Genomic DNA, 24,915 nt, shown 5'->3' with positions numbered 1-24,915 from the left:
TAAATGGGTTACCTATTGTATTCCATTTGGAGTTCCTGTATATATTTTTGAAACACATTCATCTTATATTAAGTCACCACTGTTAAAGTTATACATTGAATTTTTAAGCATTTTCTTGAACATTGTTGCTCTGCCTTTAAATGCTCAGATCATTTTCTGTCTTAAAGGGGCATTTTTAATGTGGCTTCTTTTGGTATACTAATTCTCCACCCCAACTCCTGCCAGCCCACTCCCCCACAACGCATCTGCAAACACACACTCAGAGATGACCCCCAGAGGTGATTCATCCGCACCTTCATGTATGAGTGCATTCAGGCAGTCCAGCGGATGCAAGCCTGATTTATGGAAGTCCTGTACACTTCAGTTACTGCTCTCTTTTGCTGTTGCTTTTGGGCATTTTGTTTACCTCCCTTTCCATCTTCATTATTTGAACTTCAAACTGCTAGTACTTGAGAGGTCTTTTCCTTCTTTCTATAATCCCTAGTTCTTACTAAGAACTTAAAATGAATTCAGCCTCAGCTTTCCCAGATATGGAAGCCCCTCTCAGCACATTCGCTCACATTGGGGATTCTTATCAGTTCCATCTTCTGGAAGCCATGGCTGATGCCTGGACTGGTTGCTCCCGCGGCCTGCAGGACAGCTAGTGTTCTGCTCCCTTCACCACCCTCCTACAGTCCTTATTTTCCCAGATCCCGTGTCTCTCTCTTTCTTGATTTTTGCCCTCATTTTGGTGGAGCACCTCTTCCGATGGCTTCATGAAAAAGGGTTCATGGATAGTAATTTTTTTGAGCCCATTCATGTGTGAAAATGTCCTCATCCTACCCTCATGTTTGATTCATAGATTTAATGTTATATTAAAGTTTGAAATGAATTGTCCCTTAAAATTTTGAAGGGATTATGTCTCTGTCTTTCACCTTCCAGTGTTGCTGTTGAGAATTTCTAATGTCACTTCAACTTGATCTTTAGTTTGAGGTGTGTGTTTCCTCTTTAGAAACTGTGCTATCTTCTTTTTGTCTTTAGTTTTCTGAAATTTTACATTTCTACCTCCAGTGATAAAAGATGCCACAACCCAGCCAGTGTGGCTCAGTGGTTGGGCATTGACCAGGAGGTCATGTTTCCATTCCCAGTCGGTCCGGGTACATGCCCAGATTTCAGGCTAGATCCCCAGTAAGGGGCATGCAGGAGGCAGCCAATCAATGATTGTCTGTCATCATCGATGTGTCTATCTCTCTCTCCCTCTCCCTTCCTCTCTGAAATCAATTAAAAAAATACTTTTAAAAAAAAGAGATGCCACAAATTCCCACATATTTGGATGTTCTGTGGTGTTAATTGGATTCTACTTGGCTTCCCCACTGCCAACTTAGGCATGTTTTTTAGTTTTGTTTTTTGTTAAGATTTTTTATTGATTTTTAGAGAGGAAGGAAGAAAGAGAAAGAGAAACATCGATATGAGAGTGAAACATTGATTGGCTGCCTCCTGCATGCTCATTTTTGAGGATTGAGCCCACAACCTGTGTGCCCTGACTAGGAATCTAACCGGCAACCATTCGGTGCATGGGATGATGCCCAACCAACTGAGCCACACTCGCCAGGGCTGTTTTTCAGTTTTAAATAATTATTTTTTGCCCCATAACTCCTTCACGCTTTCTTTTGTCCTTCAGGCTGTGTTTAAAAAACAAACATAAAAAACTTTACTGTAGTTTTTGTGAGGTGTTTGGGGGGACCAGAGGTGTTCACTCTTCCATCTCTACCCAGAAGACGATCCATTTGCTCTTCAACCAGCTCTGTCATGGCTTTTGCCTCCGCTGTCACTGAGACTGCCCACGGACAGACCACTCACCCGTTCCTGCTGTCGGATCCTTTGGGCTCTTCTCTCTCCTCAGCCGCCCTGATTTCTCAGCTGCATTTGATGTGGTCTTGACTACTCCTTCCTTTTCCAAATGATTTCCCCCCTTTGCTTTGATGACTCTGCGTCATCCTGGGTTTTTCCAGGACATCACTGGCCCTTCCTTTCAGTCTTCTCAGCTCATTCCTTCCCATATCCAGCCTCTAAATCATGCAGTATCTCAGCCTAGTTTTGGGGGCTCTGCCTCTACTTCCCCCCTCCCTAGTAGGTTTAAGCCAGTCCCATGACTTTAAATGTCATGTGTGTGCTGATAACACCCACTGAGATCTGTCCTTTGAGCTCCAGATTTATGCAAAGTTCCCATTTGGTCTCTTTGGACATGTTGTAAATAGAACTCTTGGTTTACTACCCTCAAACCTGTTTCTTCTCTAATCCTCCGTACATCAGTAAGTGGGACCACCATCTAGCTAGTTGCTCAAACAAAGGTAATTGGGTCAATTAGTCCCTTTTTTGATCTAATCCATCAGCAAGTTATATCTCCAAAATCTATCTTCAATTTACCTTTCCCCTCAGGTGTCTGGCCCAGTGCCTGGCACACATGAGACATTCACTGGTAAACAGTCAAATGAATGATGTCAATAGAAAACCAGGGAAATTGGTGTAAAAATCTGTGGACTCCTTAAACATGAAAGACAAAGATGGGGGACTATTCTTGATTAAAATATTTTTTATTTGATTTTTAATTTATTATTTTTTGAATTGATTTCAGAGAGGAGGAGAGAGGGAGAGATAGCTAGAAACATCAATGATGACAGAGAATCATTGATTGGCTGCCTCCTGCACACCCCCACACTGGAGATCTAGCCTGCAACCCAGGCATGTGCCCTTGGCTGTAATCGAACCCGGGACCCTTCAGTCCACAGGCTAACGCTCTGTCCACTGAGCCAAACCAACCAGGGCTTGATTAAAATATTTTTAAAATACATGGTAAATAAATGCTATGCATTGAATTCTGTTGTTTGTTTTAAAAAAACACACCAGGTATTACGGATATTATAGGGACACTTGGGGAAATTTGAATATAGATTGTATGTAGATAATATTGTATCAGGTTTATGATTATTTTGGAGGAGGTCCTTATTTCTAGGAAATACAATTTGAGCTTTTTAGGGGTGATGTGTTATGATACCTGCAACTCATTTTCAAATGGTTCAGAAGAAAAAAGCTTATCTCAAGAGGGAGGAGGGAGTAAACAAATGTACCAAAATGTTAACAATTGGTGAATCTAGGTGAAGGGTATGTGGGTTTTCATTGTATATTCTGTTCATCTTACTGTATGTTTGAAAAATTTTCAAAGTAAAAAATTAGAAAAAGTCAACAGTGGAGAAGAATTTAAGGAAAAGATATTTCAGGACAATTTTTAGGCCCTCCCCCAAATGCTGAAATCCATTTTGCAGCAAAATATTAAATGCAACCAAGTCCAAGAATACACATAGTTTTAGAGCTGATATAGCTAACAGGAAGGAAATAAAGTCGAGTAGAAATAAAACCTTTCTGGAAAAGTTACCTCTTTTTTTAAAAAAATTGGGTGTGAAAGTTGATGGTCAACTGCCCACTAGAGGGCAGTGCATGAGAGTGATTCTGTCCACGGGAGGCCCCTAAGGACTCTGGTTTTCTTACACACGAGGTCGCTCTTCTCTGCACAAAAAATCTTTAGGCGTCTTACACTGCTTTCTAGAGGACATGTAGATGGTCAGACTGCTTCCTGTTTCTTTCTCCCACTTAGAGCTGCTTCTGAATTGGGTGGATTTTAGCTTTGGTTCCTCTGCTTCCTGGAGGCTTTGGAGGGGTCTGGATATGGGAGATGTATAGGTCTGCCCTCCTGTGTGTCTGCTCCGAAAGCCAGTAATGTATGTGCCCACTAGGATCTCAGGAATTATACCTTTTAATTACAAACTGGCAAATCATAATCCTACTGCACTTAATCTTTAGGTTTCCCAGGATCTATTAAAATTCTAGGAATTTCAGTCAGGGATTTTACCTCCCTTAGAGCTGTGATGTGCCTTACTGAGTGGTTGAGTGAAAAGGGCCATCTTTCTGTGTGCCTACACAAAAAAGATGGGTTAGGGTAAATGTTGTAGAAAGTTACCCAGCAAATTTTAATGATCAGCCTGTGGTAGGCGGTTGTTCTTTCACCTAACCCGTGGAATCAGATTGTGCGACGGGGCTAGAATTAAAAATCACAGAGCTTATGGTGTTAGCCCGTCTCCTGAGCTGCATAGGAAGCAGACATCCCCCAAGCAAATTCAGACAATGTCTTCAGGAGTAAGCATTACATGAGATATAAATAAAAGTGCCTGGGTGGGGTAGGTGATGAGAGGATTGTTGTAGGTGGAGATGGTGGGTATCATTGGTCCTATTTTGGCTCAGTATATTAAGTCCTGCATATCAATATTAGGACAGCATCAGCCTCTCTGCATAGCTTGCTCTGACCTTCCCCAAATGAATTAAGTGCCCCTCCTGTGTTGTCCAGTCCATACCTCTGTTATAGCGCAGTACGCATGGTTGTTGATTTGCATGTTCTTCTCTCCTGAGGAGAAAGACTGATTACTACTAGATTTGTACATTCTTCCCTTTTCTGGTCGCATTCTGGTTCTGCATATGCTCTTCTTCCTCTGGGGTAGTCTCCTTCCTGGGTTTTGGGTTTGCTTCTTTGTGCGTTTGTTTATTTTGGTTCTTTTCTCCAAATACAGTGACATAGACTTGCTGATGTCTTACACACAAAGGAGAGAAGGGAACTCACACTCTTCTAGTGCTTTCTTTGTATTGAGCACTGTTGACTGTCAGGTGTTTTATGAGCATTTTGTCACTTACTGTTGTTCTTCTAACAAACACACAAGCTTTCCGCCTCTTAGGTCTTTGCACTTGCTATTGCCTCTTCCAGGAACGGTTTCCCTGAAGTCCTCAAGAAGGTGGCTTCTTTTTCTGCTAACAGACATGTATAGTTTACAAACCATTCTTCTGAAGTTAGTTTTATTACGTTGATTATTCCTCTCCTTTCACTGGTGGGAATGACGTCAGGGAAGGAATTAGCTGAGGCCAGCTGAGAATCTTTGACCTCCTCCCTCCCCTTCTACTGCTCCCCATTGTATCAAGTCCTGGTCACTTGCTAGTCCAAGATGTCTCAAGGTAGTTTACTAATTTTTGTTATAATTGCTTTTCCCTACCTCGTTAGAACTGGCATTGCCTTCCAGACTCTGCCTCTCCTAGGGGATAAGGGATTGATTCAGTTCTTTGGTTATCCTTCTTGAGATGGGTGAACCCAGTATCTTTTAACATAGTTTTGTTCTTTATAACCTGGAAGTCTAGATCAGACCTTTATAAACAGACATATAATTAGTAAGAAAAAAATCTATTTCTACAGATTTAGTGTTGAAACAATGAAACCAAGTGCTCATATTCTGATATATAGTAAAATCATACTTCAAAAAATCTTATTGATCCTTTAAGGTTCAGTTCAGGTCCTGACGCCACTGACACTCTCCACATCTGTAGTAACCAACATTAACCTTTCTTGTTCTGAATTGCTGTGGTCCACAAACTTTAGTTTGGTCATTTATCTGGAGAATTTTATTTAATTGCTTTGTGTATCTATAATCTCAGCTGACCAATGAGATGGTAAGATGCCAGTTGATTGTGGCAGTGTTTTCTCCGTTTTTGCAATGTTGAAAATGTACCATATTTTAAAGGACATTTTTGAAGCAAAATATCTTTAAATAATTTATCTTTGCTATGGGAGTTTTATTTACTTTCTGAAATGCAACTGTAAAATTATGTTGTTTAGGTTTTCTTAAATGAATTCTCATTTAAACATAAGATTATTATTTTCCACAGTTTTATTATTCATTTTGTTCTCAGTATTCATATAAGAAGACTAATGTGCTCAGGTACAATGCTCCAAGGGAGTGTTTCAGAAGAGAAAGAATATTAATTATTTCTTGTAGCTTATCTATAACAAGCCATTTAGGAAATGTACACTCATTTTAATCTTTTATAGAACTTCGTGGTGGATTTCTAGAGTTGCTAGACTAAAGTAATTTTCAGCCTTCTGCAGAAAATTTGTAAAGACTTACATGATAAAATATCAATATTTTAATAGTGATAATTGTGTCAGCATTCCTAATTATATGCGGAGCTTTCTAATTCTCACCAGAGCTGCTCCTTCCTGGCAGAGTTCAATCATCAGCCTCCCATCAGTTAGGTTAATCTCTATATAATATAATTAAATTCATCTGACCTGGTTACTGGGCACCGTTCAGATATCAGACTGATGCTTGCACCACTAAGAATATTTCATTTCTAAAATTGACCTTTTGAATCAGCCTTTCTTTAATCTGCCAGTTATACTTAATAGAAATATTTCTTTTAAAAAGTAACCTCACTTTATTAATGTCTTTAATTTCAAAAACTGATGTGGTTATTCAATGTGTGTAAAGCAAAATGCCTTAAAAAACTAATGTCATTCCTTTTTATTTATAGAGATACTTTCTAGTTGGGAGCAACCATGCAGAAACAAAATACCGTGTTTTGAAAATTGATAGAACAGAACCAAAGGATTTGGTCATAATTGATGATAGGGTAAGTATCTTACAAACCTGAATCCAAACAGAAACGTTGGTACCTGTTTAAAGGGCATCAAATATCCTTACACCTTCTAGTGATATATAATTTTTTTATTATGTATCTAAAAATTATAATTATTTTTCATGATTGGCTAGAATTTGAATCTCTAATGTGGTTTCTAGAAATTACTGATGTCAAATAGTATGGCAAGTTTGTTTCTCATTAAAAAAATTTTTTTTTATTGATTTCAGAGCAGAAGGGAGAGGGAGAGAGAGATAGAAACATCAATGATGAGAGAGAATCATTGATCAGCTGTCTCCTACATGCCCCACACTGGGGATCAAGCCCGCAACCTGGGCATGTGCCCTGACTGGGAACCAAACTGTGGCCTCCTGGTTCATAAGTCAAGGCTCAACCACTGAGCCACACAACCTGGGGCAAGACCTTTACTTCTATTTTGATTTGTTTTACAAAGCAAACTCTTTGGATAAGATAAAAGTATATTTTTCTTAAAGGGATGACATTTTAATAATTCAAATAACTCTTAATAATCCATCTACCAGATTATTTCATACTATCTACACTAATAAAAGAGAAACATGGTAATTGGCGTACGACCGCTACCCTTCTGATTGGCTAATCAGCGTATCCTTATGCAAATTAACTGTCAGCCAAGATGGCGGCCGGCAGCCATGCACTGAAGCGAGCAGGGAGGCTTCCTTGCTCCAGTGACTGCAGACTCCAACGTTCCCCGCCTGACTTCCCGGCCTCTGAGCTGGCAGTTTGAAACATTCTAACAAATATAGCCGGCTGGGATCTCAGAGCTGAAGTTATACATTGTTTCGATTATAGAACAGCAAACAAACCAGCAGCGGAAGCCTCAGAGCTAGAGCCAGAGCTAAAGCTGGCCCAGAAGAAAAAAAAAAAAGAAAAAAAGGAGTGGTTGGGAGCTTCCCGCCAGCCTGAAAGCAGCCCTCAGCCCCTCACCCAGACTGACCAGGCACCCCAGTGGGGACCCCCACCCTGAAGGGTGTGTGACCAGATGCAAACAGCCATCATCTCCTCATCCAGGCTGGCCAGGCACCCCAGTGGGGACCCCCACCCTGATCCAGGACACCCTTCAGGGCAAACCAGCCGGCCCCCAGGCCTCTATCCTATATAGTAAAAGGGTAATATGCCTCCCAGCACCGGGATCAGCGGAGCCGCGAGGCCTCCTGGCACCGGATCAGCGTGACAGGGGGCAGCGCCCAAACCCCCTGATCACCCTGCGGCTCTGTGTGTGACAGGGGGTGGAGCCCCAACCTCCTGATCGGCCCTGCTCTGTGTGTGACAGGGTGCGGCGCCCAAACCCCCCCCCCACCCCCCCCCCCCGCTCCACGGGCCCTGCTCTATGTGTGACAGGGTAGAGCCATAACCTCCCCATCGGCCCTGCCCTGAGTGTGACAGTGGTGGCGCCCAAACCCCCTGATCCGCCCTGCTCTGTGTGTGATAGAGGGCGGTGCCCCAACCCCCTGATCCGCCCTGCTCTGTGCGTGACAGGGGGCGGTGCCCCAACTCCCCTATTGGCCCTACTCTGTGCGTGACAGGGAGGAGCTCCCCAACCCCCTGATGGGCCCTGCTCTGTGCGTGACAGGGGGGAGTTCCCCAACCCCCTGATCCGCCCTGCTCTGTGCGTGACAGGGGGCGGTGCCCCAACTCCCCTATTGGCCCTACTCTGTGCGTGACAGGGGGGAGTTCCCCAACCCCCTGATGGGCCCTGCTCTGTGCGTGATGGGGGGGGCGAGGGGGGGCAGTGCCCCAACCCCCTGATTGGCCCTGCTCTGTGAGTGACAGGGGGCAGCGCCCCAACCTCCTGATTGGCCCTGCTCTGTGCGTGACAGGGGGTGGCACCACAACCTCCCCATCGACCCTGCCTTAAGTGTGACAGGGGGCGGTGCCCCAACCGCCCAATCAGCCCTACCCTGAGCGTGACTGAGGGTGGCATCGCAACCTCCCAATCCGCCCTGCTCTGTGCATGACAGGGGGCGGCGCCCCAACTCCCCAATCAGCCCTGCTCTGAGCCCGACCAGGGGCTGCACCTAGGGATTGGGCCTGCCCTCTGCCACCCGGGAGCAGGCCTAAGCCAGCAGGTCGTTATCTCCCGAGGGGTCCCAGACTTCGAGAGGGCACAGGCCGGGCTGAGGGACCCCCCCTTCCCCCCCGAGTGCACAAATTTTTGTGCACCGGGCCTCTAGTCTATACTAATAAAAGAGAAACATGGTAATTGGCGTACGACCGCTACCCTTCCCATTGGCTAATCAGCATATCCTTATGCAAATTAACTGTCAGCCAAGATGGCGGCCGGCAGCCAGGCAGCTGGAAGCGAACATGAGGTTTGCTTGCTCCCGTGACTGCAGACTCCAACGTTCCCCGCCTGCCTTGCCGGCCTCTGAGCCGGCAGTTTGAAACTTTGTAACAAATATAGCCGGCTGGGATCTCAGAGCTGAAGTTATACATTCTTTCAATTATAGAACGGCAAACAAACCAGCAGCGGAAGCCTCAGAGCTAGAGCCAGAGCTAAAGCTGGCCCAGAAGAAAAAAAAAAAAAAAAAAGGAGCGGTTGGGAGCTTCAGTCAAAACCGCCAGCCTGAAAGCAGCCCTCAGCCCCTCACCCAGGCTGGCCAGGCACCCCAGTGGGGACCCCCACCCTGAAGGGTGTGTGACCAGCTGCAAACAGCCATCATCCCCTCATCCAGGCTGGCCAGGCACCCCAGTGGGGACCCCCACCCTGATCCAGGACACCCTTCAGGGCAAACCAGCCGGCCCCCAGGCCTCTATCCTATATAGTAAAAGGGTAATATGCCTCCCAGCACCGGGATCAGCGGAGCCGAGAGGTCTCCTGGCACCAGATCAGCATGACAGGGTGCAGCGCCCAAACCCCCTGATCGCCCTGCGGCTCTGTGTGTGACAGGGTGTGGCGTCCCAACCCCCTGATCGGCCCTGCTCTGTGGGTGATAGAGGGTGGCGCCCCCCCCCCCCCCCCCCTCCACAGGCCCTGTTCTGTCTGTGACAGTGGTGGCGCCCCATCGGCCCTGCCCTGAGTGTGACAGTGGTGGCGCCCCAACCCCCTGATCCGCTCTGCTCTGTGTGTGACAGGGGGCGGTGCCCTAACTCCCCTATCGGCCCTACTCTGTACGTGACGGGGGAGCTCCCCAACCCCCTGATGGGCCCTGCTCTGTGCATGAGAGGGGGGAGCTCCCCAACCCCCTGATGGGCCCTGCTCTGTGCGTGACGGGGGGGGGGGGGGCAGTGCCCCAACCCCCTGATTGGCCCTGCTCTGTGCGTGACAGGGGATGGTGCCGCAACTTCCCCATTGACCCTGCCTTGAGTGTGATAGGGGGAGGTGCCCCAACCCCCCAATCAGCCCTACCCTGAGCATAACTTTTGGTGGCATCACAACCTCCCAATCCGCCCTGCTCTGTGCATGACAGGGGGCGGCGCCCCAACTCCCCAATCGGCCCTGCTCTGAGCCTGACCAGGGGCTGCACCTAGGGATTAGGCCTGCCCTCTGCCACCCGGGAGCAGGCCTAAGCCAGCAGGTCGTTATCTCCCGAGGGGTCCCAGACTGCGAGAGGGCACAGGCTGGGCTGAGGGACCCCCTCTTCCCCCCCGAGTGCACAAATTTTTGTCCACCGGGCCTCTAGTCTATAATAATAAAAGCATAATATGCTAATTAGACCAGACAGCCAAATGACCTTCCTGATGTCATTCTGGACATCCTTCCGGACGACTTTCTGGAGGAAGCAGTGGTGGAGGGGGCTGAGGCAGGCAGGCAAGTGGTTAGGGGTGATCAAGCAGGCAGGCAGAGACGGTTAGGAGCCAGCGGTTCCAGATTGAGAGAGGGTGCAGGCCAGGCTGAGGGATCCACTCCCCATCCCCCACCCTGGTGCACAAATTTCGTGCACCAGGCCTCTAGTGCTTTAATATGAAGGTACTTGCAGTCAGAGAGGACTTCTATACTGCAGACTTTATGATGCTGCTAAAAATCACCTGTAGGGCCTCTTCTGATGACTCGCTGTGCACTAGAGAAATGTTCTTTGCAGATGTTACATTATCCAGAGTCAGGAATATGAGACTCAATTCAGGTGGCACAAAAACATGAGGCTGTTAGTCAAAAGAGAAATGCAATATGATGCTGTTGAACAGTGAATTTTAACTCTTTCAAATGAGAGAGCCTAACTTACTTTTGTATTAAATTTCCTGTCTGTGAATATTTCTGAATCCATGTAATTTCCTGTTTTTTCAAATATATTAGTAGCTGCAGTTTGGAACCCATTTTCACTAAGCTCTTGCAAAACTATTTTCGGTGTATAATAATTTTAGATACATTCTATTTTGTGATTTCCTGCACTCCTGGTGTTGTGGTCTCTCCCACCCCCAAATATGGTAGTTTTTAGTAATATAATGTAATAATTCTTGGCTTTATTTGGGAATGGGAGTGGTTGATCGGGATCTTTTTGAAAATCTAAGAAAAGCTATGGGCCCTCTTATAAAAAATGCACATCTACACATACAATCAAAACTTGACATATAATTTTAAGGGGTTTACAGACTTCTTGAAATTTGTCTGTGGATCCTTTAAATCTCTGGTTCAGAAGATAAGGTTTTACTAGTTTTTAGTATAGCAACATGATCCAGTAACTACTCTTAATTGCTAATATTGAAGAATTTGTTTGCTTTTTTAAATTGTAGCTTAGTCCTGCAGTTATTATATACTTCTCTGTGAAATAGCTAATGATTCATATAGGCAACTTTTAATTTTCAGGGGTAAAGAATAAATAATCGAAAAAGTAAGCACAACCTTACAGATTAAGTTTGCTTATTTTCAGCATGTGTATACTCCACAAGAAGTGAGGGAGCTTCTTGGCCGCTTGGATCTCGGAAACAGAACAAAGATGGGCCAGAAAGGGTCCTCCGGGTTCTTTCGGGCTGTTTCGGCTTTTGGTATTGTAGGTAAGAAATGTACCTCCCTCTTCTACCTCTTTTTTTTTTTTCTTTTTAATCTATATAGATTACTTATAGTTTGCAAGCCTACGTAGCTTTATAATTATAACCCATCATCGGTGGCATTGGTTGTTTAAATCTTTATTATCCACCAATCAGATACAAAACAGCCTTTATATAGCATATGCTATGTGCTCAGCACTGTACTCAGTTTTATGTAGGATACGAACAAATAATATAGAAATGGTTTGGGCCTTTAAGGAGTCTGCTTGTCTGGCTTGTTGAGGGATGAAAAAGGAAGAATGAGCTTGGACTGTGAACATCTGCCCTGTCATTTATCAGCAGGAAAAAACAGATACAGGTCAAACCAGCTTTAAAATGGACAGGAATTTCTCCCCAGGGCCTGCTGCAGCATCAGGTGTCATAACCCCGTCTTTGAATGACTACTGCTTTCTTACTCACTGAGGAACTTTGTCCTCTAGAATCACAGACTATCTGAAACATTGCTGTTGAAATTAGTCAGTGAGACAGAGCATTCCCTTCTTGCCTGGATGGTGTAAGTCACTTTGACACGGAGAAGCAGCCTTGATGTGCAGCTCAGATGCAGAGCTTTGGATAAGGGTTTCTGGGGACAACAGTCCACAGCTGTGCTGTTTTTTCAAGGAAATGGTACCGCAAGTTGGCTTCACAGTCCAGACTTGAAGTTGATCTCTTTACATACAGTCCTGCTTTGGTTGGGGCCTCTTCATTTAAATGTTACCTGACCTCTTCCCTTACACCCTAGAATAACTCCTTTCTTTATTCATGAATAGATATGGGTTTGGCCTTTAAGGAGTCTGCGCTCTGGCTTGTGGGGCCTTTATGAGTGCCCACGGGTCCTCTGGTGTGCATTGTTCCTCGTTGCAGTGCGTTAATAGATCTGTTTCTGCTGCACTGTGGAGTTGTCCCTGGGGGTGGGGTCTTAGGATAATTGGACTAGGATAAGGGACAAAAACTAATGCACATGAAACAATTCCAAGAATGTAATTAAGAGCCACGCTATGTAGTAAAAGTTAAATGGTGTTGGAGACTATCACATAGGAGGTAGGTTACTTGATCTGGAATGGCCAGGAAAGATTTCTTGGAAAAGATGAGACTCGGGCTGGATGCTAACGGAGGAACAAGATTTGGGTGGATGTAGGGAAGAGAGGAGGGAACTCTAGTAGGGGTTAACAGCAGAGGCATAGACATGAAGATGCCCGCGGGTCCTAGAACGTTGGCTAGTTGTTGGATGAGGCCAGATTGCTTGGAGCCCTGGCCACCACCTAGAGATATAGTATTAATTCTCCAAAGCAAAATATCGGGGGCGGGGGCAAAATTTTTTTGACCAAGACTATATTGTAACTAGTGTATTGCTGAGAATTTAATCCTACTAAGCATTAGTACATATAGTCTTCCTCACCAATATAGAACATGCATTCCAATAATTTGACATAAAATATAACTTTATAATGCTCCAACATTCATAAAAAGTTTACCTATCAGAAGTGGTATTTGTGGAAGATTGCATGAAGCCTATGCAATTACTGGGTATATTGTTTTGTTTGCTCAATGCCTCCACTTTTCTGGGTCTGCTCCCCTACCCCATCTAAGTCACTTAGTCATCTAGTCTAATAAAAGACAACATGCAAATTGACCATACCTTTGTTATGCCTTAAGCCATGCCCACCAGTCAGTCAATGCGGCTATATGCAAATTAACCCAACAAAGATGGCGGCCGGCAACCATGGAGCTGGAGCGAGCAGGAGGCTTGGGTTTCCCCTGGCGATGGAGGAAGCCAAGCTTCCCGCCCACCCTGGCCAGCTCTGAGCTCCACTCAAGGCTATAAAATTTCAATTATAGAAGGTAAATAAATCTCAGAATTAAAAAAAAAACAACAATGAGAAAAAGAGAGGCTGGGAGCTTTCATCACTGGGGGGCTTGGCCAGCCTGAAAATGGCCCTCAGCCCCTCACCCAAACTGGCCAGGCAATCCAGTGGGGACCTCTCACCCTAAAGGGGGTGTGGCCAGCCTAAAAACAGCATCAGCCCCTCACCCAGGCTGGCCAAACCTCCATGGGATGAGGGTCCCCACTGGGGGGGGCTTGACCAGCCTGCAAACAGCCATCAGCCCCTCACCCAGGCTGGCCAGGCACCCCAGTGGGGACCCCCACCCTGAAGGGGTTGTGACCAGCTGTAAACATCCATCAGCCCCTCACCCAGGCTGGCCAGGAACCCCAGTGGGGACCCCCACCCTGAAGGGGGTGTGACCAGCCTGCAAACACCCATCAGCCCCTCACTGAAGCTGGCCAAGCACCCCAGCGGGTCCCCCACCCTGATCCGGAACACCCTTCAGGGCAAACCAGCTGGCCCCCACCCATGCAGCAGGCCTCTTCCTATATAATAAAAGGGTAATATTCAAACTGACCCTAACAGCAGAACGACTGGGAATGACTGGTCACTATGACACACACTGACCACCAGTGGCAGACGCTCAATGCAGGACGCTCAGCCACAAGCCAGGCTGATGGCTGCCAGTACAGCGGTGGTGGTAAGAGCCTCTCCCGCCTCCTCAGCAGCGCTAAGGATGTCCGACTGCATCTTAGGCCTGCTCCCTGCTGGCTAGTGGACATCCCCCAAGGGCTCCCAGGCTGCCAGAGGGATGTCTAACTGCCAGCTTAGGCCCAATCCCCTGGGGAGCAGGCCTAAGCCAGCTGATGGTCATCTCCCTGAGGGGTCCCAGACTGCAAGAGGGCACAGGTGGCTGAAGGACCCCCCCCCCCCCATGAGTGCACAAATTTTTGTGCACTGGGCCTCTAGTCTATCTATATAAAACCCTAAAATACAAATAGACCAAATGGCGGAATGATCGGTCACTATGATGTGCACTGGCCACCAGGGGGCAGATGCTCAATGTAGGAGCCACTCCCAGCCCACAGGGTGGTGTGGGGGAGGGGGCGGTGAGTAAGTGGTGCCAGGCCAAGGTGGGTACAAGCAGGGGCCCTGATCTCCCTGCCAGTTTCCCCACAGATAGACCTTGATCACAGGCCAACCCTAGGGGCCCTACCCGTGCATGAATTTTGTGCACCGGGCCTCTAGTTATATAAATAAATGGCTTCCAATGAAATGTGACTTTATTCCTTGACCCCAGTTGATTGTCGAGGATTGGCACCCAACCCATATTGGTCTAATCTGAGTCCTTCCCTAGGAATTCTGGAATTGAACTTGATAAAAAAGTTGTGTTTTTCCCAGTGAAGTTTTTAGACATAAAGCCTAGTTATTTACAGTTGTGTTTCCCAGTACCTGATCCAGAGAAGTGGAGGAGCCTGGTCTATGGCAAGAGACAAGAATAAAGCACATGTTCAGAAATGCATCTTGACTAAGTTTTTTGTTGAGGCTCAATCATATATTGCCCATTGGTGTTATGGGTCACCTCAGTATTCTTGATATTAATTCCTTTTTTAAAAGCTGGCTCAAGTTGGATTTTGCCTGTAGTAATAAAAAATCAATGAACTTTGTTCATACTTTTGCACAACATATTTCAAAGAATGTTTCTCAGAACATTTATCCATTGGCTAACTTCCTTTTTAAAAAAGGGGATAAGGTTCTATGATTAAACAAATCTAGGGGAGTGCTTAATTTTTATCCCCCATTGAGATTCACAGTGTATGTTAGCACAGTACTCTAAGTTTCTAAGAACCTGTGCGGATTTTGTTTTTAAATATTTTTACTTTTATATACTGATTTATTTTATATCTATATGTAGAAAACATCATACTCCCTCTGTCCCATAATAATAGTAGCAAGTGAATATTTAAACGGGAATTATTGGCGAATGCAGCTGTAAGTTATGTTGTAGCACAAAATTGCGAAGCCTTCAATCAAAATCAATGTTTCATGACATCTGTCATTTGTTTTGACACATCTTTCAATTTTTAGGTTAATCTAATTATTACGAATTATAACTATTTTTCTAATTTCCATCTGCTGATCGAAATCAGTTGTTTTATTTCAGTTGAATATCAACCCATTGTAAAAGTAAGATGAAAAAAAGAGAGTTTTCAAGCAAAGATCAAGTTGCGATTGTCCAGTTCTTGATGCATCAAAAGAAAAAGGAAAAGTTGCAGAAAGGTGCAATTATGTTAGCTGCAAAACAATTTAAGTGCAACAGAATGACCATATCAAGAATTTGGAAACGTGCTTCCAAAAATAACTGTCAAGGGGAATCTTATGCTAATGTTGATTCTTTGAAAAAAAACAAAACTGTGGAGAAAAACTTGAAAAACTTAGACATATTCCTCTTAGCAGAAGAGGCACCATATTAGCCTTGATAATATTTCTCCCGAAATACTGGATAATACATTTCTGTCATTTCAACAAGTTATGCTGGAAGCAATGAAGAACGATGGCTCCAATAATTTTAAGCTCACGCATATAGGGAAAGCAAAGCTTCGCAGCCAAGGGATCCTACCTACAAGTTTAAAATGCAATAACAAAATTATTGAAAAATCCAGAAACTATCTGAACACTCAAAATAAAAATTAGAAGTACTATTTTTAATTTATTGTTTAATTTAATCTAGTTTTTTTGATAATAAATGTTGCGTTCTATCTTTATTTTCTTTTGCTACTATTATTATGGGACAAATTACATTCATCAACTGCTACTATTATTATGGGACAGAGGGAGTATAATATTTACAATATTAGACATTTTTAAGTATACAGTACAGTGGTGTTACCTAATTGTACCTTGTTGTGCAACAGGTTTCTAGAACTTTTCATCCTGCAAAACTGAAACTCCATACCCATTGAAGAACAACTCCTCTTAATCATATATATATATTTGCTAATAGCCTCTCAGTCCTATTTGAAATGAAACTAAGTATAAAAGAGTAAATGATTGTAATAAAATTGTCTAGAATAAGATTTTAAGTGCAATAAATGTTAATGTAGATATTCCTAGAGAATAATTCGAAGATGACTGAAAATTTGTATGGTTACAAATCAAAGAGTGAAATAAAGTTGGAAATATGTCAAAATTATTTTGCCTTTTAAATGTGTATATAAAAGCATTACTAAGTTTAGGAAACATTTTTTTGTTTGTAGGTTTTGTCAGGTTTTTAGAAGGCTATTATATTGTGTTAATAACTAAAAGGAGGAAGATGGCAGATATTGGAGGTCATGCAATATATAAGATTGAAGATACGAATATGATCTATATACCCAATGATTCTGTACGAATTACTCATCCGGACGAAGCTAGGTATGTACTGATGGTAATTACTATTTTTTAAAATGTGGTAGATCAAATAGAAAGCAAAATATAGTCAACAGATTACAAATGTTATGTTAAAAATGTAAAAAGTTGGCTTATAATTCTACAACTTTTGTTCAAGAGCTCTTAAAAACCTCCATTATAACAGTTGATTCAGGTGAGGATCCACAATGGCTGCTGAAAGCATTAGGTAGGAAGTTATTATTGCTAAACAGAATATTCATTCAGTCTGAACATATACTATATGAATCTCTTTATTATTTACAAAGAGGAACAAAATGGCAAACATACTTAACCAAATGATCAAATGTAGCATTACCAATAATGAGGCAAAACTGACATTATTTGCCTCTTAATGTGAAAAAATGGGAAGGACACAGATTACCTGTGTAGTTTTCTTGCTTAAAATATTTCACTTGAATCTAAACATGAGGAAAAATCAGACAAATCCATATTGTGGGACATTTGGTACGACAACTGGTTGGGGCTCTTCAAAAATGTCAATGTCAACAAAGACAGAAAAAGCCAGGGGACTGTTCTAGAATTTAGAGCAGACATGACAACCAAATGTAATACTTGAATTTCTGTTGAATTCTGGATTAAAACGTGTGCATGCATGCTTGTGCATGTAATCATACACACAGAGCTATTAAGAAATTTATTGGAATAGTTTGTATATGGATTGTTATAGACCAGGTAAAATTGAATCAATATTAAAATTTGGTTGCAATAATGATACTGTGATTATTTATAAGATGGTTTTGATCAGGAGGCAACCAAAAATGTAAATACACTTTAACAGCTGATTAACTCACTTAATATTCACTCCTTTTCAGGTTTAAGTGATTTGAAATAATGGGTGAAGCCAGACTAAGCTTTGAACAATGAAAATTTATCCTAAAGTGCCACTAGACATTTTTTATATGGGGATACATAAAATATAAAGTTTACGGTACAAAACTGGCAACAGTTGATGAATTAAGGGCACACAAATACCGAATGAAATTATTCTTGATGTTTGCGATTCATTCCATTGCTTCATATTGTCAATAGTGCCTGGACCAGAATGGTCATCAGTTTGGAAACAGGCATTGACAAAAAAAAAAAATACTCATTTCTGTAGATTCTTTTAAATTTTGAAAATTGAACTGTATGTTAATAAACACTGACTTCATAATAATTCAAAATGTGTATACATTTTTTGGGACACCCTGTATGTCCCAAAATATTTAGGAGTGAGGTGTCATCATGTCTGCCACTTGCTAAAAATGTTTTAGAAAAATTTATGATCAAAAATCTTTAAAAAGAATATGGAAAAATTTTAACACTTATTTATTGTGAGTGGTAGATATGTGGGTATTTTTTCTATGTATATATTTTTCCTTTTAAAACACTTTCCAATTTAAAATTATGATGGTTCACAAACATTTCCGTTATTTATTTTAGTTACGCTCCTGTCTCCAACCTCAGAGCATTTGCAAAGCACATTGTAAAAACAAGTTAAAGTGCCCCATGCAAGTACATGATTTTCCTTCGGTGGCATAATCAGTGATGAGGGAATGGTCAAATGTAAGGTTAAGGTTCTCTGAAGGGATGACCAACAAACTTCGAAATTGCTTCAGCCCCAGCCATTTGGCCCAGTGGATAGAGCATTGGCCTGAGGACTGAAGGATCCCGGGTTCGATTCTGGTCACAGGCATGTACCTTGGTTGTAGGCTTGATCCCCAGTCAGGGTGCATGCAGGAGGCAGCCAGTTGATGTTTTTCTCTCTCACATAGATGTTTCTCTCTCTCTCTATCTCTCCCCCTCCCTTCCACTCTCTCTAAAAATCAATAGAAAAATATCCTCGGGTAAGGATTAACACACACACACACAGAAATTGCTTCAGATGAAATCCTTAATCCAGTTATGGATTGAATTCCTCAGTTTTAATGAGTATATTTACAAACATAAATGTACTTTTGAGTATATGTTAAGCTATGAAAAAAATAATAGTAATATGCTTTTTTTTTTTTAGGTACCTACGAATATTTCAAAATGTGGATCTATCTAGCAATTTTTACTTTAGGTAAGCTTAAGCTTAGTTTTTCTCCTTTCAGCCACTTAAATGTTTATATTATTTTCTAGGAGGTAAAAACAGAATCAGAGGACACATTAGTACTTTTTGTATTTTTTTTAAAGTGGCCAACAGTAAAACAATACTAAATTATAGTAGAGCATTATGATAGAGTATTATACTTCCACTGATGTGACCAATATGTAGGCCTAATAGATACAGAGTTGTGCTAAGTGGGAAAATCTATCAGAACACTGTCAAAACCAAAAAGTAGAACACAAAATAGCATGCACCAGTACAGACTTGAGCCACAGGGACTAAAAGAGGACCTAGAGTGCTGTAGCTATTGGTGTCATATACTGAATGGGGTACTTTGCATTACTTTAAAATTGTTAATGTAATGAACCATTTACCCATGAAATAACTAAAACATATTTACTATGTAAGAGTGGATTATGTCTTCATTGATGTAAAACCCTGAAGGAAGTTAATTATTTTAGCAGTAGTACTGTGTCGTGAAGGGCTCTTAAAGAAATAATTTTCACTTCCACAAATGTCTATTGGGTGTATATTTCCAGTGTATTTGTCTCAATCATCTGTTTTCAGTCTTTAGTCCTTAATTTTATGTTTATAGCATCTTGAGTTAATTCTGAAGTTTGGTGGTCTTCTCTTCATGTTTTTCAACTTTGCATCCCCATTTTGACTTGTGATCGAGTCATTCCAGTAGTAGAAATATGTAGGGTAAAGTTTGTGTGTCTCATAAGTAAGCTTTAAAAAGCACTATACTAAGGGCGTCAGCCTATGGACCGAAGGGTCCCGGGTTCGATTCCAGTCAAGGGCATGTTCCTCGGTTGCAGGCTCCTCCCCAGCCTGGGCCCTGGTCAGGGCTCATGCAGGAGGCAACCAAACGATGTGTTTCTCTCACAGCGATATTTCTCTGTCTTTCCCTCTCTCTTCCACTCTTTCTAAAAATTAATGAAAAAATATCCTTGGGTGAGGATTAAAAATAAATAAATAATTAAAAAATAAAAACACTATACTACATTTTTAAGATTTAGCTAGCATAAAGCAATTGTTTTAAATAGGAAGAATTGATTGTTTCAAGTAGCTATTGCTTCAGTGTGAAGCGAAAAACCTTCTTCCACCCTCCAGCTTCATTGAGATATTGACGTATAACATAGGTAAGTTTAAAGTATACAATGTGATGATTACATACATGTATATACTGCAAAATGGCTACCACAGTAAGGTTAGTTAACACATATTACCCCTCACATAATTTTGATTTTGTGTGTGTGGTAATATTTAAGATTACTCTTAACAAATTTCAAGTATATAACTCAGTATCATTAATTATAGTTACTGTGCGGTGCATTTAATCCCCAGAATTAATTTGTCTTACAGTTGGAAGTTTTTACCCTTTGACCAACATCTCCCATTCCCATTCCCTCAACCCCCACCCCTGTCAACTACAACTCTACTATCTATAGCTCAGTTCTTTTATATTCTGCATATAAGTGAGAACATACAGTATTTGTCTTTCTCTGTCTGACTTACTTCACTTAGCATAATGCCGTCAAGATCCATTCATGTTGCTACAAAAGGCAAGATTTTCTTTTTATAGCTGAGTAATATTTCATTATGCATGCATGCACGTGTGCCTGTGTGTGTGTGTGTTTGTTCACATCTTTATATATTCATTCGTCAATGGACTCTTAGGTTGTTTACACATCTTGGCTATTGCAAATAACCCTGCAATAAGTATGGAGGTGCAGATGTCTCTTTGAGATAGTGATTTCATTTTCTTTGTATATATACCCAGATATGAGCTTGCTGGATCATATGGTAGTTCTACTTTTAATTTTTTTGAGGAATCTCCATACTGTTTCCCATAGTGGCTATACCAATTTACATTCCCACCAACAGTGCAGAGGGTTCCCTTAACATCCTCACCAACACTTGTTTCTTGTCTTTTTGACATTCTAACAGGTGCGAGGTGATATCTCATTATGGTTATAATTTGCACTTCCCTGATGTGATGTTGAGCATGTTTTCTTGCTTTTGTAGGCCATGTGTATTCTTTGTCTATTCAAGTCTATTCAAATCCTTTGTCCACTTTTAATTGGATTGTTTATTTTTTGCTATTGAGTTGTATGAGTTCCCTGTGTATTTTGGATATTAATCCTTTATCAAATAGATGGTTTGCAGATTTTTTTTCCCTCTTCCATGGTTGCATTTTTATTCTGCTGACTGTTTCTTCTGTGCAGAGCTTTTTAGTTTAATATTTCTGTGAAAAATGTCATTGGAATTTTGATAGGGATTGCACTGAATCTATAGATGTCTTTGAGTAATATGGGCATTTAAACAGTTTTAATTCTTCTGTTCCATGAGCACAAGATATCTTTCCTTTTACTTAAGTCTTCTTTAATTTCTCTCATCAATGTCATAATTTTTAGCATACAGAATTTTCACTTCCTTGGTTAAATGTACTCCTAAGTATTTTTTTTTCTGAGATTGAAAAACCAACAGTTTTTATCCATGTGAGATTAGATGCTAGTAAAATTAGAATTGTGGTATCATCAAACAATTATGGTAAAATTGAATTTCACAGATGACACAAAATCAATTTCAACAAATTACATGAAAAATTAAAGATAAAGTAGTAATTGAAATAATGTCTCCAGATAGAATTGTAACCATCTTAAAATATGACAAATATTTTACAAATTTGTATAAACATAAAGAAGTCTTGATACCTTTTGAAATTCTTTGCTAAAATACATATAACTAGAGATATTCATAAAAATTATTACTTATGTCAAATAAGTATTAATGGGTTTCTTTTGGCTTAAAAGTCAAATTTTATTTACACAGACTGTTCAGACTATTATAATTTCTTGGGTGGCTGTTACTTTCTAAAACATGTTTCATTATAATGGCTTATGCTACATTCTTATTCCTGTTTAATCAAAAAGTTAGTTATGATACCATCATTAATAATGAATAGAATTATTTTTGTTCACAGTTAAACTAGAATACAGACCATGCACTGTTTTAGTGGATATTGTAACATCTATAGAGCTACATTCAGATATACATGGGAGTGTGACACTTTTGCATAAGGCCATGTAGTTAGATTGATTGCAGTGTGAAGCAAAAAGTGCACATTGCAAATCAACGAGTATAGGTTACTCATGTTGTATTGGACGTTTCTAGACATGCACATGCCTCAATCATGCAATGACTTTTAAATTTCTAATTATATTAATGGCTTACTATGTTTTACAGTGCTTATTTGGACAGCATTGCTTTTAGGTATAGTAACAGTCGCTAAGTAATTTAGTTCACAGTTTTTAATTCCATATGGGAGCCAAGGCTGTGAAATATCTTTTGCTTTTGTAATTCTTATTAAGTTTCAGTTCTGTTCTCAGTTACAGCTATGATTTGTCTCACTCGCTTCAATATAATCTCACTGTCTTGAGAATGCCCCTGGAGATGTTAAAGTCAGAAACGACCCAGACTCGCTCGGAGAGTTTTGACATCTTTGAAGATGAAGGATTAATTACACAGGGTGGAAGTGGTAGGTGGTTTTCAGCACATTTAATGTATGTTAATGTAGCCTCCATGAAATGGCATCTCATTAAATTCACTCACATTTCCCTCATATATCTCCATCCCTCGTTGCTCTTTGTCCTTACATGAGGTTGTTTCGGATATATGAACTTGACCAATTCATTTTCATAGAGATCATTAATCACCAGGTGATTTTGTGAGCCGGCCAGAAAATTGTATGCTGACATTTCATAGCAAATTTTTATGTACTTTTTTATGGAATGCATTCGGGTCTGTACTTCGATGAAGTTAAAATAAGGAATTTTGTTTTTAAATATTGGAGAAAACTCACTACCAATTCCCCCCACACCCCCCATAGTGACCAGTTAAATATGGGCTGAATTTTAGGGAAAAAAAATCACCATGGGTTGTCTATTGTGTCCTAGACATTTATATACAAAGTCCCTAATCCTCATAAAAACTGCTTAGTTGGTAAAATGCACTTTTAAAGAAATAAAGACTAAGTAGGAAACTGAGGCCTGAGATTAACATCACATGACCAGTGTCCAGAGGAGCCAGTGCAGCAGGTCAGAGGCTATTCTTACTGTGGTCCCAGCTTGACCCACTGGTCCCTCATAGGCCTTGCTTCCGTCAGGACCACTGTAGGACCACGGCAGGACCATTGTGTGACCCATCTAGGGTGACCCTAGAGATCCTGGACTAACCAGTCACACAACAGAATCCGTAGCTTTACCCCTAGATTTTTGGGTTGGTCCAGAACTCTAAAGCCAGAGGCATTGCTAAAGTGAATGTTGTGAGGGAATCATTGCAGACCTAAAGCTAAGGCAGTTTAGCGGAATTGGATTTATTATGGGATACGTAGTAAGTCAGTAATGTCTCGGATGCCCGGTTCTATGCAGCGTAAGTGAGAGTGATGAAGATGTGGGTGCAGGAGGTAGAATGTAATGTAGAGTTCCAGAAGGTTTGTCCTTGCAGGACCCGCAAGAAGAGGCTGTGCTCTATTCACATTTTGCCAAAGGTTCGGGTCCACTCTAAGAAGACTTAGCCTGTTACTAACACTGAATGTCATTTCTGTCATTGCCCTTAACTGTGGTTTGTTTATTGGAATGACTATCGCTTGAGCTAAGGTCAAACCCAGGGCACCCTCCCTACTCCAGAACATCCAGATCACATACATTTGCCCTGATTCAGATATGTGAGTTGTAACCTACACTACTAGAGACAGGTGGAGGGTAAAATAATGCGTGCCTAATATTTGCTTGTATTATTTCTTGTAAATATCACCCTTAGTAATAGAAAATCTAAAAGTAGTAGTACATTTGCACTACATGTCATCCTAAATAAAAATTGAATATCTGCCTGGGATCTGAATTAAGCCTCTGAAGCCACTTCATTTTTTACTCTCTAGAGCAGTGGTTCTCAACCTGTGGGTCGCGACCCCTTTGGGGGTTGAACGACCCTTTCACAGGGGTCGCCTAAGACCATTGGAAAACACATATATAATTATATATTGTTTTTGTGATTAATCACTATGCTTTAATTATGTTCAATTTGTAACAATGAAATTGGGGGTCACCACAACATGAGGAACTGTATTAAGGGGTCGTGGCATTAGGAAGGTTGAGAACCACTGCTCTAGAGCAATTGTACTCGATAGTTATGAGTAACAGTGTGTATTAGATTTTTATAGCTGCTGTAACAAATTACCGAAAACTTAACGGCTTAAAACTATACAGATTTATTATCTTATGGAAGTCAGAAGTCCAAAGTAGTTCTCAGTGGACTAAAATTTGGGTGTGGGCAGAGCTGCATTCTTTTCTTGAAAATGTAGGGAAAAGTTTGTTTTCTTGTCCTTTCCATCTTCTAGAAGCTGCCTGCATTTCCTGGCTCATGGCCTTGTTCTGTCCTCAAAGCCATCAATGGTCAGCCAAGGTTTTTTTCATATTACATCACTATAACACTCCTGTTTCTCTCTTTCATTTATAAGGACCCTGATTACAGTGGACCTTCCTGGGTAATTCAAAATAATCTCCCTATCTCAGGGTCATCCCATTAGCAACCTAATTCCATCTGCAACTTTAATTCCTCTTTGCTGTGTAATGTAACATAGTCACAGGTTCTGGTGATTAGGACATGGGTGATCATTACTTCCCACCACAGGGGGAAACTGACAGGAAACAGAGAGCAAGGGTAGAAGATATGGGGGTAGGTAGAAAAAGAAAATAATACATTTTTAAAAAAGTCTCTGCTGTTTCAAGCAGTGTGTTAGTCACTTAGCATATATTATTTTATTTAATCTGAACAGTACCTCAGAGGTGAATAGTAGTAGTAGTACAATTTTACAGTTTGGCAAATTGAGTTTTAGAGATGTTAAATAACTTGCCAAAGGTCACAGAGCTGATAAGTGGCAAAGACGGAACTCCGATCCATGTCTGTATTATACATGCTCTGTGTAATGCCTTAAAAGGTCAGAGAAGAGTTAATTTTTGTGAATCAAAACAAGTGTATTTGTCATAGTGTATAAACACTCTTGGTGTATCC

At 41.5% G+C, this 24,915-nt stretch overlaps 1 protein-coding gene across 2 annotated transcripts in view; it reads left to right on the top strand.

The window, feature by feature from the left end:
- The window catches only part of FIG4 (FIG4 phosphoinositide 5-phosphatase), a 101,905-nt gene that overhangs the window by 6,626 nt on the left and 70,364 nt on the right, over positions 1-24,915 (top strand). For both annotated transcript variants that reach the window (XM_070417931.1, XM_070417932.1), the window contains exons 2-6: positions 6,385-6,483; positions 11,337-11,460; positions 16,577-16,733; positions 18,763-18,813; positions 22,233-22,381. In XM_070417931.1, coding sequence (XP_070274032.1) covers positions 6,385-6,483; positions 11,337-11,460; positions 16,577-16,733; positions 18,763-18,813; positions 22,233-22,381 — 580 coding nt within the window. The remainder of the gene's footprint in view (positions 1-6,384; positions 6,484-11,336; positions 11,461-16,576; positions 16,734-18,762; positions 18,814-22,232; positions 22,382-24,915) is intronic.

The sequence above is a fragment of the Myotis yumanensis genome, unplaced genomic scaffold (genome assembly GCF_028538775.1).
Source record: "Myotis yumanensis isolate MYYU_CA2020_CCGP unplaced genomic scaffold, mMyoYum1.0.hap1 SCAF_6, whole genome shotgun sequence".
Lineage (NCBI taxonomy): Eukaryota > Metazoa > Chordata > Mammalia > Chiroptera > Vespertilionidae > Myotis > Myotis yumanensis.
Note: the sequence above shows the minus strand (reverse complement) of the source record. Positions and strands in the feature narration are given on the sequence as shown.